A 16710-nucleotide genomic window follows, 5' to 3' on the forward strand; every position below is an offset into this window, starting at 1 on the left:
TGGGAAAACTGGGCATCCATATGCAGAAAGCTTAAAGTGGATCCCTGCTTGGCACCATGCACTAGAATCAATTCAAAGAGGATCAAAGACCTCAACATCAGACCTGAAATTTGGAAATTACCACAAGAGGGAGTCGGAGAAACACTAGGACTCATAGGCATAGGCAAAAACTTTTTTGGTAAGAGACCTAGGGGTAAAGCAGATAGGAGAGAGACTTGACAAATGGGATTACATCAAACTAAAAACTTTCTGTGTAGCAAAGGACATAGTTACTAAACTAGAAAGACAATCAACAGACTGGGAGAATATTTTTTGGGGGGGTTGGGGGCTTGAACTCTGGGCCTGAGCGCTGTCCCTTAGCTCTTCCGCTCAAGATGAGTGCTCTACCGCTTGAGCCACGGCACCACTTCTGGTTTTCTGGTGGTTAATTGGAGCTAAGAGTCTCACAGGAAGCTGGGCACCGGTGGCTCACGCCTGTAATTCCTAGCTACTGAGGAGGATGAGATCTGAGGATGGAGGTTCAAAGCCAGCCCGGGCAGGAAAGTCTGTGAGATTCTTATCTCCAATAAACCACTAGAAACCAGAAGTGGCGCTGTGGCTCAAGTGATAGGGCACTAGTCTTTAGCTGAAGAGCTGAGGGACAGCGTCCAGGCCCAGAGTTCAAACCCCATGACTGACAAAACAAACAAAACAAAGAGTCTCATGGGGGCTGGGAAGGTGGTAGAGTGGTAGAGTCCCTTGCCTGCATGAGGCCCTGAGTTCGGTTCCTCAGCGCCACATAAACAGAAAAAGCCAAAAGTGGTACTGTGGCTCAAGTGGTGCTAGCCTTAAGCTAAAGAGCTGAGGGACAGTGCCCAGGCCCAGAGTTCAAGCCCCAGGACCAACAAAAAAAAAGAGTCTCATGAACTTTTCTGTCTGGGCTGGCTTTGAACCATGATCCTCAAATCTCAGTTCCTGAGTAGCTAGGATGACAAGCCTGAGCCTGTCTGGTACCCAGACTGGGAGAAGATCTTTACCGGCAATACATCAGACAAAGGCCTAACATCCAAGCTCAAGAAATGAACCCCTCCCAAAGCTAATAAGCCAATTACTTGATGGGCAAAGGAGCTGAGGAGCAACTTCTCAGAAGAAGAGGTAAGAATGGCAAAGAAACACCTGAGGAAATGCTTATCATCCTTTGCTATAAAGGAAACGCAAATCAAAACAACTCAGATTCCATCTCACCCCAGTGAATTCAAACAACAACAAATGTTGGTGGGGATATGGGGGGAAAAAGAACTCTACTGCACAGCTGGTGGGAATGTAAACTAGTACAACCACTCTGGACAGTCTGGAGGTTCCTCAAAAAGCTAAACATAGACCTTCCCTATGACCCAGTCATGCCACTCCTGGGCATCTATCCAGAATATCACAAGCCAGGGTACCATAAAGATACTTGCATATCCATGTTCATTGCTGTACTGTTCACAATAGCCAAGTTGCAGAAACAGCCCAGTTGCCCTATAATAGATGAATGGATCAAAAAAAAATGTGGTACCTATACACAATGGAATTTTACACAGCCATTAGAAAGAATGTCATTTGCAGGAAAATGGATGGACCTAGCACAAATCATCTTAAATGAGGTAAGCCAGGCTTAGAAAGACAAAGGTACATGTTTTTTCTCATATATGGAAGCTAGATCTAAAATACCAGGAAATAATCAATTATACAGGACTCTAGGCCTTCACACACAGTGAGACCAAAGGAGGGTACACTTAGGAGAGGAACAGAAAGGCACAATGCCTAAGTGAATCTGATCATACAAAAGTATTTATCAAAATGAACTCCAGGAAATGATAAGGAAAGTTTTTTTTTCTTTGTGCTGTTTTTGTTTTCTTTCCTTGTTGCTCTGTTTGTTTATATATCTTTGGGGACATAAGGGGGGTATAGAAATGGAGGAATAAAGGGTGAACAAATTCAGCAATGGTACTGACTGGACATTATGTTGAAAATGAACTATACAATTGTGGGTGGGGATGGGAGGGAAAAACAGAGACAGCAAGGGAGGGGGTAACATTGTCCAAAAAGAAATGTACTCTTAGCTGGCTGCTGGTGGTTCACGCCTGTAATCCTAGCTACTCAAGGGGTTGAGATCTAAGGATCATGGTTCAAAGTTAACCTGGGCAAGAAAGTCTATGAGACTTGTATCTCCACATGTGTCCACCAGAAAACTGGAAGTGGTACTGTACTAGCCTTGAACAAAAAAGCTCAGGGATAGTGCCCAGACCCTGAGTTCAAACCCCACAACACACACACACACACACACACACACACACACACACACACACACACACACACACACACACACACAGAGGTACTCTTTACCTGACTTACTTAACTATAACCCTTCTACACATCACTTTTATAATAACAATAAAAAAATTTTAGGGCTGGAGAGGTGGCCCAGTGGTAGAGTGCTTGCCTTGCATGCATGAGGCCCTGGGTTCGATTCCTCAGCACCATATAAGCAAAAAGAAAAAAGCCAGAAGTGGTGCTGTGGCTCAAGAGGTAGAGTGCTAGCCTTGAGCTGAAGAGCTAAGAGACAGTGCCCAGGCCTAGAGTTCAAGCCCTGTGACCAAAAAAAACAACTTGGAGTAGTCTCTGGTCTCCCTAGAGAAAGGGTTACATAAATAAAGATCTTCAAGCCTCTGCCATGGAAACACAACACAACTATGTCCACATTTTCATGCCCCACACAAATACGTGTGTCCATCAGACACACAAATTGCCCATCAGACATTTTGCTGTCAAAGGTCATGGCATGTTCTCAGTTCTCACCCAATCAGGCCTTGACACCTTCCATTCATGTCTGCATCGGTACAGGTACTATACTTCACATTAAAGACAGGAAACAAAATGTATAAATCTCTACACACATAAATGGTGTCAAAATAAATAAAATCCAGCTCAATCCAATTTACGAAAGACATATCTAAAACAGAAAAAGACAGAGTAGGAAAAGAAATACTGGGCAAAAAAAATAGATCAATAGAAAGATGTGTGCCCTTCAGTCAGTAGTCAAACAGCTGCTTAACATAGATGAGATAAGGGGTTTCATCCCCAGTATTGAACAAATAAGTCCTATTAAGGCAAAAAGAAAAAAAGTATTAGGAAAGAGAAAGAATGTCTCTATATGATCATATAAATTTAAGCTGGGCACAGGTGGCTCATACCTGTAATCTTTTCTTTTCTTTTCTTTCTTTCTTTCTTTCTTGTCAGTTTTGAGACAAGACCTGGGTGCTGTCCTTCAGCTTCTTTTGCTCAAGGCTAGCACTCTACCACTTGAGGCACAGCCCCACTTCTGGCCTTTTCTGCTTATGTGGTGCTGAGGAATCAAACCCAGGGCCTCATGAATGCATGCAAGGCAAACACTCTACCACTGAGCCACCTTCCCAGCCCTCAAACCTGTAATCTTAGCTACAGGAAAGAAAAAAAAAAGCCAAGTGCTGGTGGCTCACACCTGTAATACAGATCAATTCAGTACTCCAATGTCTTAATTTCCATAGAATTGCATGAATTAGCCTTTAACTCTGCATTGTTGTTGTTATTTTGGGTTTGTGTGTGTGTGTGTGTGTGTGTGTGTGTGTGTGTGTGTTTGTGTGTGTGTGTGTGTGTGTGTGTGTGTGTGTGTGTGTGTGCTGGTAATGGAGCTTGAACTCAAGGCCTGGGTGATGTTCCTTAGGTTTTTTTTTTTTTTCACTAAAGTCTGGTGCTCTACCACTTGAGCTACAGTTCTATTTCTACCTTTTTGGTGGTTAAAATAAATTTCATGGACTTTTCTGCTTGGGTTGGCTTTAAACCATGATCCTCAGATCTCAGACTCCTTAAGTAGCTAAGATTACAGGTATGAGCCACTAGTTCCAAGCTTGCTTGTTTGTTTTTGAGACAGGGTCTCACGACATATCCCAGGCTGGTCTTAATCCTCCTGCTTAACCTCCCAAGTACTGGGATAGCAGGCGTGTACCACCATGTTCAGTTTATAAGTCCTTGTCCTCATCCCGGACACATAGCAAGAGGTCGGTGAAGTGGCAGAGGCAGTAACTTACTGTGTGAACCTCTGCGAGCCTGTTACTGCTTCTGTAAAGTGGCCATAATAATACATTGTTTTCCCAAGTTGTTTTGCTGGCCAAAAGAGAATAGTACATATGAGCTATTTCATAAACCACAGGGAACAATATACATGCAGGAGTAACTGCTGTGACTGTTTAACTGGCTTTACAAAGTATCCACTAAAGTGGTAAAGATCACAGGAGAGGTCACCAGGTGGACCAAGAGCACTAAGAATGCGCATGCCTGCAACTGGGTAGACTGGCTCTTGTGCCCAGGAGCACAGGAAATAGGTGAAGAGGGCTCTTGATAGGCTTTTGTTGAGTGATGCCTGCCCTCTGGTGGATGAGCCTGGACAATCTTGAGCTTTCTAGGTGTCCTGGGCTAAGCCCCTTCCCAGTGAGAGAGTACCTGCCTGCTTGCCTGCCTGCCTGCCTGCCTGCCTTCCTCTCTTTCTTCTTTTTGTGCTGGTACTGAGGCTCTAACTCAGGGCCTAACCTACCCCTTAGCTTTTTTCACTCAATGTTGGATCTCTCCCGGAGCTCCACTTCTAGCTTCTTGGTGGTGGTTAACTGGAGATAAGAGTCTTACAGAGTTTCCTGCCCTAGCTGGCTTCAGAATGGGTAGCTAGGATTAAAGGCATGAGCTACTGGTGCCCAGTAGCTCCTCAATTTCTGAACTTGTTTCCTGTGAGTCTAACAAGATGGGGAAGGATAACTTTGGAAATTACCATTGTGGCTGTGTCATGTTAGAGAGAGTCTCTAAAGAGTGAGAAACAGTTGAGTGCAATGGCTCAAGCCTGGAATCCTGTCTACTTGGGAGACAGATGTGAGAATCATAGTTGGAAGCCAGCCCAGACCCCTCAAAAATATTTGTGAAACCCCTTATCACCCCATGATTAGACAAGTGACCCTGTCCAGGCACTGACATGATAAAGACCAACTAGGAAGATCAGATAGTCCAGGCCAGCTGGGGGCTGGGGGGGGGGGGGACGAAGGGGGGGAGTCAGAGAGTGAAAGCTGGTCTCACTGATGACTCACACCTCTTATCCTAGCTACTTAGGAGGCTGAGATCTGAGGATCACAGAGAAAGCTAGCCTGGGCAACTAATCCCAGAGACTCTTATCTCTTAACTAACCAGAAGAAAGCCAGAAGAAGAGTTGTGGCACAAGTGGTAGAGTGCCAGCCTTGAGTGAAAATGCTAATAGGAACCAATGGCTCACACCTGTGATCATAGCAACTCAGGAGGCTGAGATCCAAGGATCACAGTTAGAAGCCAGCTCAGGCAGGAAAGTCCGTGAGACTCTTATCTCCAGTAAACCACCAGAAAACCAGAAGTGTCACTGTGGCTCAAAGTGTTAGAATGCTAGCCTTAAGCAAAAGAACTCAGGGACAGCACTCAGACTCGAGTTCAAGCCCCATGACCAAGCTTAGGGCTCCAGCAAGCATTGTACCACTGAGCAACATCCCTAGCTCTCAAGGAGAGAGATGAAGTCCTAAAAAGATTTGCTTCAGATCTGACCTACAGTCTCCAATCATCAAGATTGCTTTTCACAATAGGCGCTGGTGGCTCACACCTGTAATCCTAGCTATTCAGGAGGCTGAGATCTGAGGATTACAGTTCAAAGTCAGCCAGGGCAGCAAAGTTCATGAGACTCTTACCTCCAATAAACCACCAGAAAACTGGAAGTGGTGCTGTGGCTCAAGTTGTGGAGTGCTAGCCTTGAGCTGAAGAGCTGAGGGATGGTGCCCAGGCCCAGAGTTCAAGCCCCATGACCAAAAAGCAAAACAAAACAAAAAAGATTGCTTTTCACTCTCTCCAAAGCTCTCTCTGTGGGTGATCTCTGCCCTTTCCAGGAAGGCTCTGACCCCAAGCAGGTTCTACCCCAAAGGCTACTACCCTCCCAACCATGCACAGCTAAGGCGAGAACATCTCTATCTCACCAGTCCCCTCCATAAGTCTCATTGGCTAAAATGGGATTGCTTGCCCCATCTTTGAAGTCAATACTGTAGCCAGAGAAATGTGAGAGGGTTTTTGACATTAACCCGGGTCAAGTGCCCTATCCTGAGTCAAGTAACCCACTCTAGGAGCACAGGGATGGAGAGGAGAAAGTGGTTGGGATCACAGGGAGATTGTCAAAAGAAAGAGGAACCTCACACCTGTAATCCTGGCTACTCAGAAGACTGAGATATGATGGATCACAGTTCAAAGCCAGACTTGGCAGGAAAGTCCTCGAGACTTATCTCCAATTAACTATTGAAAAGCCAGAAGTGGAGCTATGGCAAATAGTCCAGCCTTGATAAGGAAGGAAAAAAAGGCGGAGGGGCACTGGGAGACAGCAAAGAAGGCGTGACATTGTCCAAAAAGAAGTGTATTTTTTACCTGATATATGTAACTGTTACCCCTCTGTACATCACCTTTCTTTCTTCCTTTCTTTCATCTTTCTTTCTTTCTTCTTTTTGTTGGTCATGGGCTTGAACTCTGGGCCTGGGCACTGTCCCTGAGCTCTTCAGCTCAAAGCAAGCACTCTACCACTTGAGTCACAGCACCACTTCCAGCTTTATCTGTTTATGTGATGCTGAGGAATCAAACCCAGTGCTTTCTGCATGCGAGGCAAGCACTCTACCACTAACCCACCTTCCCAGTCCTGTATATCACCTTTATGAAAACAAAAGGGCTGGGAAGGTGGCTCAGTGGTAGAGTGCTTGCCTTGCATGCTTGAGGCCCTGGGTTTGATTCCTCAGCACCACATAAGCAGGAAAAAAAAGCCAGAAGTGGCACTGTGGCTCAAGTGGTAGAGCGCTAGCCTTGAGCTGAAGAGCTGAGGGACAGTGCCCAGGCCCAAAGTTTAGGCCCCATGACTGGACCCGAAAAAAAAAAATTAAAAATATTTTTGAAGCTTGCGTGCATGAGGCCCTGGGTTCGATTCCTCAGCACCACATAAGCAAAAAGTAAAAAAAAAAAAAAAAAAACAGAAGTGGCGCTATGGCTCAAGTGGTAGAGCACTAGCCTTGAGCTGAAGAGCTGGGGGATAGCGCCCAGACCCAGAGTTCAGGTCCCACGACAAGACCCCCCCCAAAAAAAAAAAAATATATATATATATTTTTGAAGGTTAAAAAAAAAAAGAAAGCTAAGACAGCCCTGAGTTCAAGCTCAAATACCAGCATAGAGAAATAAAAATACAATAAAAATAGACACAATCAAAGCACCCACTTTACATAGGATTTTGTTAGTAAGGGTGACTTGGAATGTAAAGTCCTAGCAGCAGAGGAAATACTAGTAAATGTGGATGGTTTTGTAATTTTAGCTAGGGGATTAAACATGGGGAAAGCAGAAATCCTGACTTTTTGGCCTTGTTCACTAGCCACATTGAGATGCTCAGATAAACAAATGTCTAATGGCATCTTCCTCTCCACTACTTCCTAATGGCTGTGTGTGGTGCTGGGGGCGTCCCTGCTCTCAGCCGCACCCCTCAGAGTGGCAGGCGCCAGGGCCAGGCTATTGTTGTGGCTGAGACTCTTTCCCAAAACGGAAAGCTTTGAATTACAGGGGAGTTGAGGCTGGGATCTCAGGCTCACCAGAGGCCGGCCCAGCAAGGGGGCTCCTCCCTAAGGGGACAGCCTTCTCCTAACACCCTTTTTTCAGCATGTTGTCTTTTCTCTAAGCACCCCAAACCTTTCCCAGCCCTCAGCCACCCCTCCTGAGTCACTTGCCCCAGGTCCTGCTGTCTTCTAGGACTAAGATTCCCCCACCTCCAACTGCATCAGAAATCCCCTTGGGTTCAGCACAGGTCTAACCCTCTGCTTTGAAGTCCCACCACTCCCCAGCAGAACAAATTGCCCCCTGCCCTTGTGTCACCTGTTTTATCCATGGCTGTGTCTGAGCAGCACTGATTTCTCATTTGGGATGGACCCTGCTGCTGCGCCCCCCCCCCACTCCCCTACCCCCTTTTTCCACTCCCCCCTGAGCAGACCCAGTGACTCAGGCAAGTGTTTGAAATGATTTGCACTCAGCAGCTGAGAATAAGGCAGGGGCTGGGGGGCTGGGGGAGGGATGGTCAAAGGTTCAAGAAGGTGCCAAGGTGGATAGGTGAAGATGCCCTTTTGGGAGCAGCCCCGAGGCCCCAGCTGCTTTCTCACACCCACAGATGCATACACATCCGTCACACTCTTCCCATTGGAGGTGAGGATGTGCCTGGAGGTCGTCGCACGCCCAATGAGTGCAAAGTCAGGATTAGAATGGGGTGACTGTGACCTGGCCTGCAGGCTGCAGGGAACCCACGTCTCCTTTGGTACAATGTGGGTGCACAATGTGGGTGCGGGGTCTGAGGCCTGATCCAAAGGGACTCCCCAGCCCATTATTCCCAGCACTGACCAGAGCTGCTCCCCATGGTCCTGCACCCGCCTCCTGAGAGTAGCTAGTTCTGACTCAGGCCCATTCCCAGCCCATCAAGGTGATCCGGGAATGGGGTCAGAAACAGGAAGGAAACAGCCCTCAGACTTGGCCTCCCACTGGCCCCAGGTCCTGGCTCTAGGGCCGGAAGGAGTCACTTAAAAGATCTCCCCAGGGACCCATGACCAGAAGCAGAGAGGATCCGGTTCTGGGCAAGTGTGGCTGAGAGCTGGGGCCAGTGGGCAGACAGATGAACCCATCCTCCATCCTCCCAGCCCCCTCTCTCCTCCCTCCCCTGGCTTACCCAGAAAGCCCAGCCATTTGCCCTCTCCCCGATTCCCCACTCTGCCAGTGTGGTCCAGGGCCTGGGCCTGTGTTCCAGACCTCTCTTTATTGGCATCCTGAGACTAGGAAGTACTGGAAACAAGCTTCTCAAGCCCTCCCCCACCCCATCAAGATCCCTGAGGACAGAACTGGGTCACCACCCTGCCTGTGGCTCCCAGTGGGATAGGAGTTGTCTCTCCTCTTTGAGCACTTCTATGGGGAACCAGAGCCACTTCTTGAAGCTTAGAGGACAAGTTACCCATCCGGGTAGCACTGTGTTGCACCCCCTGGGTCCTCTCTTCCTGTAGTCTAGCATCTATCCTCCATGCCCAGAACAGAGCTGTGAAGGGGCCCCTGCCTTCCCTTCTACCCAACCCGGATGCTCCATTAAGACCAAAGGGATGGAAGGGGGTTGGGGGGTGTCAGTCAGATACCACAGCCCCAGCCTCCCCCTGGCAGGCCAGGTTTCCTGCCATTGACAGCATCCCAGCTGGGCCCAGCTCAGCCACCTCCTGCTTAACCCCTTCTGGCCCAGACAACTGCAACTGGCCTGCATCCCACCTACATCTATAAATTTTCGAGAAGGAAGATACCATTTCCTTGGATTACTTTGAATAGTTGAATGAAGTAATTAAACAGCCGCTGACGTCTATCAATCTCCAATAAAAGTGCACTATTAATCCTCATTGCCTGAGTGTAGGCTAAATTGTTTCCCCTCCCAGACTCTTCAGCTGCAAATGCAAAAAATTAATAAAATCCACTTCCCAAAGACAGTCCTCTAGGGATTGTGACAACATACTTAAAAGCACTTTGCAAAGTGTTGTAACAACACAAAATGGAACTCCCAAGGACCAAAAAAAAAAAAAAAAAAAGTGTGTGTGTAGCCAGGCACCGGTAGCTACTCAGGGCGATGAGATCTGAGGATCGAGGTTCAAAGCCAGCCCAGGTAGGAAAGACCCTGAGACTCCTATCGCCAATAAACCACCAGAAAACCGGAAGTGACGCTGTAGCTCAAGTGGTAGTGCGCTCACCTTGAGCTGAAGAGCTGAGGGACAGCGCCCAGGCCCAGAGTTCAAGCCCCACGACCGACAAAAAAAAAAAAGAAAGTGTGTGTGTGTGTGTGTGTGTGTGTGTGTGTGTGTGTGTGTACTAGAGCTAGAACTCAGGGCCTTGTCCTCTCTCCATTGGCTCTTTTTTGTTTTTCCCCCTTTCACCACTACTGGCTTTTTTGGATGATTCATTGGCAAGATTTTCCTGCCCCGGCTGGCTTTGAACCATAATCCTCAGATCTCAGCCACCTGAGTAGCTAGGATTAGAGACATTGGCCACTTAGTCCTGTCTTTAGGTATAGTGTCAACCATCTTCTGGCAGACCCTGAGTTTTTTTAAATTTTATTTTATTATTATTTTTTAATTGTGAAAATACTGTACAGAAGGGTTACAATTACATGGGCAAGATAATGAGTACATTTCTTTTTTTTTTTTTTTAATTTAATTTTATTTTATTTGTGAACATACTGTACAGAGGAGTTACAGTTACATGGGCAGGATGAGTACATTTCTTATCACACATTGTAGCCTCCTCCTTTGTTTCCCCTTTCCATCCCTTCCCAGGATCCTCCCCCCACCCCCTCACTCAATCCTCCTCCCCCCAAAGTTGTAAAGTTTGTTTTGGACATAACAACTTGTTGCAATGGGTCCACCTGGATTTGTTTTTTCCCTTCCCCTCCACAAATTATAACGACATCAAATACAGTGGAAGCAGGGGTTATACTGTGGGGGAGGGACATTCAAAGCAACAAAGAAATAATCTTATAAATGTGTCAGAAACAATCGCATGAAAGAAAAAAAAACATTTGAATACATAGCTTAGGGTTCATTCCCTAACATCAACTTATCTGACCTTTTCTGCTTGACAGGCCCTGAGTTTTTAAACTTTTTTTTTTTTTTCCGGTCGTGGGGTTTGAACTCGACCTGGGCGCTGTCCCTCTTCAGCTCTTAAGCTCAAGGTAAGCACTCTACCACTTGAGCCACAGTACCACTTCCAGTTTTTCTAGTGGTTTATTGGAGATAGCAGTCTCATAGACTTTCCTGCCCAGGCTGGCTTTGGACCATGATCCTCAGATCTCAGCTTCCTGAGTAGCTAGGATTACAGGTGTGAGCCACCTGCGCCTAGCTTCAAACTCTTGACCCTGCCTGACAGGCAGGGGGTGAAGTGGACAGAATGGATTTGGAGATGGGCTCTGAGCATGTCTTTTCTCCTTTGATTATTTCCTCTTCTATAAATGAAGTTCATTCTCTTGATGAGCCCCATTTCTAGAATCTATGCGGGGGTTGTCAGTGATCAAAGAACAGATCAGTGAACTTGCTTTGCAAGCATTAAGAAGTCCCAGAAAAGGGTGGGGAGGGGGGTGGCCAGGAAGGGGACTTATGCTAAATGGTCTGCTACAGGTAGCTGCACTTTGAACTGGAGCTTTGCCCTATGGGGACTTCCCCCATGACTTGGGCATCTCCTTGAGTCAAACACACACACACACACACACACACACACACCCAACACCACCAACATCAAGCTGGGCTTTCATGCCTCATGCCTGTTATTCTAGCTGCTCAGGAGGTTGAGATATGAGGATCACAGTTCCAAGTCAGCAGGAAAGTAAAAATAAAAAACAAGAAACAAAAACCAGAAGCTTGGCCCCAGCAGCTTCCTCTTGTCACGCTCTTCCCAGCCATTTGCCACTGGAGCATCTTGGTCAGGGGTAGCCCTCCTGTGTGACCCTTATTTCTAGTCTGCTGGGACAGGCTACGCTGCACATCAGCATCTTCCTGTAAACCACAGATTCCTGGACTAAAATAGAGAGCAAGCTGGCCATCATCCAAGGAGAGAATCAGTATGGCCTGAACTTGCCACCAAGGGAGAACCACAAGTCCACTAGGACCCCACTGGGCCCTTACAGTCTGTGTCAGAGCATCTGCCCAGCTGAGGGAAGGGAACTGCAGTAGCATCCCTGTCCCAGGCCTCTGGAGGGAGCCTGGGGATCAGGAGGTCTTGTGTGGGGTCCTGGCACTGCTTTCAAGTTCCTGGTGTCTCCATGGAAAACCATTTACCTGGGCAGAGCCTATTTGACCATCCATAAAATAAAGGAGTGAAGCCATGGTTCCGCTCCACTGAGATGTGATCAGGAAGGAGTTAACAGGGCCAGGCTGTGGGTCCGGAAGGGTTAATCTGGGGGGTGGAGGCTCTGCTTTTCCTGTGGAGAGCAAGGTTTGGCTGCCACCAAAGCTACTTCTAGTCCTTGCTGTCCCTCTTGCCCTCAGTCTGGACCTGCCCAAGGACCGCTGCAATTCAGCCTCCCACACAAAGGTGAGTTCATCGTGAGCCCAGAGCTGGGTGAGAACTCACCCAGGAACCCAGAGTGGCAAGGCTGGCACCCAGCCGCTGAGCCTGGAAGCTAGCTGGTGTCCAGAGCAGAAGCCAGGGGCAGAGTTGGGACTACTTAGTCCACAACTGGGAGAGAGTAGGCAAAGGCCAGAGGAGACAAAGACTACCACCAGGCTCTAGGGAGGGCTCTCTGTGGCTGGGCATCAAAGCCAGCCCAGAAGGCAGGGAAGAGATGGAGGACAGGGAACTATTTTGGTGCTGGTGTTTAAGGACTTTTTATAGCCTCTCTACCCAGAGGAGGAGGGGACAAGAGAGCACACAGGAGGTCAGACAAGCTCAGAGCCCTCCTGGGACTTTGAAATCTGACCTGTGACCCCACATAGTCCTTGGGAGAAGGGAAGGGACACTGTCAGGCTGTCCTGGATGCCTAGCTCTTCTCATCTCTGGACAGACTTACAAGAGGAGAGGTATACTGTGGAGGGTAATTAATATAAACAGGTTGAACTGGGAGGTAGGGTTGTCAGGACCTCTACCCCAGGATGGGGGGGGGTGCTTCTGGGGGGACCCTCAACCTGAGGATCTGTTCCTTTGTTGTCTCCAGATTCAAGGTCCCCTCCCCTCATCCCCTGCAGTAGTGTGTCCCTCTCAGCAGAATGGGGGAGGGGAGGCTAGGAGATAGGGGCAGGGTGGGGTATGATGGGCCACGTGGGTGGCCTATTCTGTTAGCTGCCAAGGAAACTGGCAGCTCTTGATTTACAACCCTTCCTACCCTTTTCCCCAAGACAAGGACAGTGGAGAAGGGTCAGAGGCCTCCAGATGAGAAGGAGACAGAAATCTACCCTGAGGGTGGATTTCTGGGCCTGTGGGTTGCTGGGGAGAATCAGGAGAAGGAACTTTTTAGTGAGGCTCACTTTATCTATCTATTTATCTATCTATTTATTTATTTGCCAGTCCTGGGGCTTGAACTCAGGGCCTGGGCACTGTCCTTGAGCTTTTTTTGCTCAAGGCTAGCACTCTACCACTTGAGTCACAGACCACTTGGGGCTTTTTCTATGTATGTGGTACTGAGGAATGGAACCCAGGGCTTCATGCATGCTAGGCAAGCACTCTACCACTAAGCCACACTCCCAGCTCCTGACTTGATTTTTTAAGAACAGGAACAGAGACAAAATGACTCTATCTGAACTAGTTCTGAGGCCAGAGCCCTAGGCTCCAGTCAGTCCCTTAACTCTCAGAAGAACCTGAGCAAGTCCCTTCCTCTCTCTGTCCCTCTCAGCCAGATTTCTGGCCTAGGGAATGGAAATGTAAGAGCTGGACAGGGTGATGTTTACAGTTCATTTTTTTGGCATCCTCTTGGCAGGGGCACGGAGTGGCTGGCAGTAGCTGGCTGACATGACCTGGGGACCACCTCCCTCTCCTTCCTGGACAGCCTTGCTGGCCTGGGCAGGGCAGTTGGCTGCAGTTACTGGAGACTTCTAACCTGTGGTTATGTCTCTGACCTCGGTGCTTGGGGGCGGGAAGGGTGGGCCCCGTTGGAGCCAGCTTGTGGCCAGCAAGCCTCCTTGTCTTGGGATTAAAGCTACTGGGTTGGGAAGAGGTATTTTTTCCGGTTAAGGCCACTTTCGGGAATTGGACTGGAACCTGTCTCATTTCCCTTCCCAAGTGTCCTGCTTCTGCTTGCATGGCCCTGTGAACAAACAGAGGTACACTCAAAGGCACCGGTGGCTCACGCCTGTAATCCTAGCTACTCAGGAGGCTGCAATCTGATGATTGCAGTTCAAAGCCAGCCCGAGCAGGAGAAGTCCTTGTGACTTTTTTTTTTTTTTTTGTCAGTTGTAGGGCCTGGGCGCTGTCCCTCAGCTCTTCAGCTCAAGGCTAGCACTCTACCACTTGAGCCACAGCACCACTTTTGGCTTTTTCTGCTTATGTGGTGCTGAGGAATAGAACCCAGGGCCTCATGCATGCAAGGCAAGCACTATACCACTAAGCCACCTTCTCAGCCCTTCCTTGTGACTCATCTCCAATAAATCACCAGAAAAACCGGAAATGGTGCTCAAGTGGTAGAGCACTTGCTTTGAGCTGAAGAGCTGAGGGACAGTGTCCAGGCCGAGTTCAAGCCTTACAACAGACAAAAAAAGGGGTGGGCTGGGGCACATGTTTCTGGGTGACAGAGAGCCCCCAACCAGTCTCTAAACAACAAGGTGTGTGTGTGTGGGGGGGGGGTAGCTCTTTCTTCTCTTAGGACAGGCACTCAACCAAGGCCGATGGGGAAGAGGTGGTCAGCTGATCCTGTTCCCAGGTATGCCTGCAGGGAGGGGCAGTGATCTGAGCTGCCATCTCTCTGACCATTCCTCTTTTTTGCAGGAAAATCCCCGTATTGCCCTTGGCTCCTCCTCTGGCCGGGTCCCTCCAGCTGCCTATGGGGCACGGTCCTGCCCAGCTCTGCTAAGATGCCCCTGGCTTCTCCCTCCACTCAGTCTAGAGGGCGGACCCCCAGCGCCGTGGAGAGGCTGGAGGCCGACAAGGCCAAGTATGTCAAGACACATCAGGTGATAGTCCGACGCCAAGAGCCAGCCCTCCGTGGGGGCCCCGGGCCGCTCACCCCGCACCCCTGCAACGAACTCGGGCTCCCTGTGTCCCCCAGGACCCCCGGGCCGGCCCGCCGGGGCAGCGGCCGGAGGCAGCCAAGGCCCGATTCGCTCATCTTCTACCGCCAGAAGCGAGACTGCAAGGCTTCGGTGAACAAAGAGAACGCCAAGGGCCAGGGGCTGGTGCGGCGCCTCTTCCTGGGCGCCTCCCGGGACGCTGCCCCCAGCAGCCCGGGGCCCGCCGAGCGATCGGCCGCTCCCGGGGCTTGGGCGGCTTCCCCCGACGCCCCCGAGGCGGCCCGGAAGCGGGCGCTGTGCCCCTCGTGCTCGCTGCCGCTCTCGGAGAAGGAGCGCTTCTTCAACTACTGCGGCCTGGAGCGCGCGCTGGTGGAGGTGCTGGGCGCCGAGCGCTTCTCCCCGCAGAGCTGGGGCGCCGCGCCCGCGCCGCCGCCGCCCGCCTCCGGGGACACCAGCGACTGGACGTCCAGCGACGGGGACGCGGCGGGCGCCCGGGACTGTGCGGGCGGCGGCGGCTCGGAGGCGGCGGGCTCGGCGCGGGACGGGCGGCCCGCCGTGTCGGTGGTGGAGCGCAACGCGCGCGTCATCCAGTGGCTGTACGGCTGCCAGCGCGCGCGGGCCCCGCCCCGGGAGTCCGAGGTGTGACTGTCGCTGCTCGGGAGGCGACTCCTGGGGACTCCCGGTGAGCTCCGGAGCGCGGGCTGGACCCGGGCACCGGCAGGGAGGAGTCCCCCGCCTGCCTCGGACGGCGCGCGGGCGCCTTTGGCAAACCCTCCCCTGGGTCTTTCTGAGCCCTGGCAAGGTGGAACAAAATGAAGCAGGCAACAAAGGGGGACGGACGACCTCATGACCCCTGTGGAGGGCGGGCCTGAGGCGTGATGGGGGTGTGGGGGGGAGGGGGAGATGAGCACAATCTACTGAATAAAGCGAACATGAGATTTAAATGGGTCCTGAGTTTGATTTAGGGGACAGAGGAGGAGGAAAAGGGCCAGCAGGTTTGGGTGGTGAAACGCGCGGGGTTGGCAGCGTGAGGTCCCGGGCTGATTGAGTGATGATGCTGAGTGAATTAACCTCTTGGGACCAAAGCTTGCACCCCCTAAATTATTATTATTTTGGGGGGGTCCGGTCGTGGGGCCTGAACGCTGGGCCTGGGCGCTGTCCCTCAGCTCTTCAGCTCAAGGCTAGCGCTCTACCACTTGAGCCATAGCGCCACTTCCGGCTTTTTTCTTTTTGCTTATGTGGTGCTGAGGAATCGAACCCAGGGCCTCATGCATGCAAGGCAAGTGCTCTACCACTGAGCCACCTTCCCAGCCCTGCATCCCCTAAATTATTAAAGAGCAAAAGGCAGCAGCAGCTAATAATACCTGGGAATCCTTGTAACTCTCATGGCAAAGTGCCTAGAATATACCAAGTGCTCACTAAACAATAGCTGCTTTCACCATTACGGATTTGCACTAACGCTATTATAATCATCTCTGTCACCCACTTGGGGGAGGGGGGATCCGTCCATACTGGAGCTGGGAGCTGGGAATGGAGTTTGGAGGTTTGAAGGTTACAGGGCAGGGATCCGCTCCACCAAGTTGGGATTCGCAGAATCCTCAGAATCTCCAGAGCTTTGCTGCCCCTCGTGCTCACTATGAAAGGCCCAGCGGTCACTGAAAGAAGGGATCTTCAAACCGGGTGGTGTTTGTTTGGGGGGGGGGAGTGACCTACCCGAAAGTTCACATCTCGGTACTGCTTCGATTTCCCTCAGGGACACACAGGCCATCTGTATCCCTCAGTTTCCCCTTTGTGCACCTTCCTCCTCCCTCGGCCTTTCTCCTTTCTTTCCAGTTTTCTTTCTAGGATCACAAGCTCTCCTTTAGGAAGCCTTCCTGACTCACAGACTCAGCTCGTCTGAGCCCCAATTTGTCACTTT

The 16710-nt window shown here is 50.1% G+C and overlaps 1 protein-coding gene across 3 annotated transcripts; it reads left to right on the plus strand.

Annotated features, from left to right (window-relative positions):
* Positions 1-12073: 12073 nt before the first annotated feature.
* Positions 12074-15652, plus strand: Fam110d (family with sequence similarity 110 member D). Of its 3 annotated transcripts, XM_042688665.1 has the most exons (3): positions 12074-12168; positions 13396-13401; positions 14551-15652. In XM_042688665.1, exon 3 carries the CDS (start codon positions 14637-14639, stop codon positions 15435-15437), a length of 801 nt encoding a protein of 266 aa, XP_042544599.1. In that variant the 5' UTR covers positions 12074-12168; positions 13396-13401; positions 14551-14636; the 3' UTR covers positions 15438-15652. The 3 variants fall into 3 exon arrangements, with proteins under 3 accessions (XP_042544599.1, XP_042544600.1, XP_042544601.1); XM_042688666.1 differs by lacking the exon at positions 13396-13401; XM_042688667.1 differs by lacking the exons at positions 12074-12168; positions 13396-13401 and adding an exon at positions 14307-14485.
* Positions 15653-16710: the final 1058 nt, after the last annotated feature.

Source organism: Dipodomys spectabilis, unplaced genomic scaffold (assembly GCF_019054845.1).
Source record: "Dipodomys spectabilis isolate Male_0828 unplaced genomic scaffold, ASM1905484v1 ptg000118l, whole genome shotgun sequence".
In the NCBI taxonomy this organism is placed as follows: Eukaryota; Metazoa; Chordata; class Mammalia; order Rodentia; family Heteromyidae; genus Dipodomys; species Dipodomys spectabilis.

Excerpts from the sequence above, each read along its gene's own strand:
- Fam110d (XM_042688665.1), top strand. The coding sequence starts at position 14,637 with ATGCCCCTGGCTTCTCCCTCCACTCAGTCTAGAGGGCGGACCCCCAGC.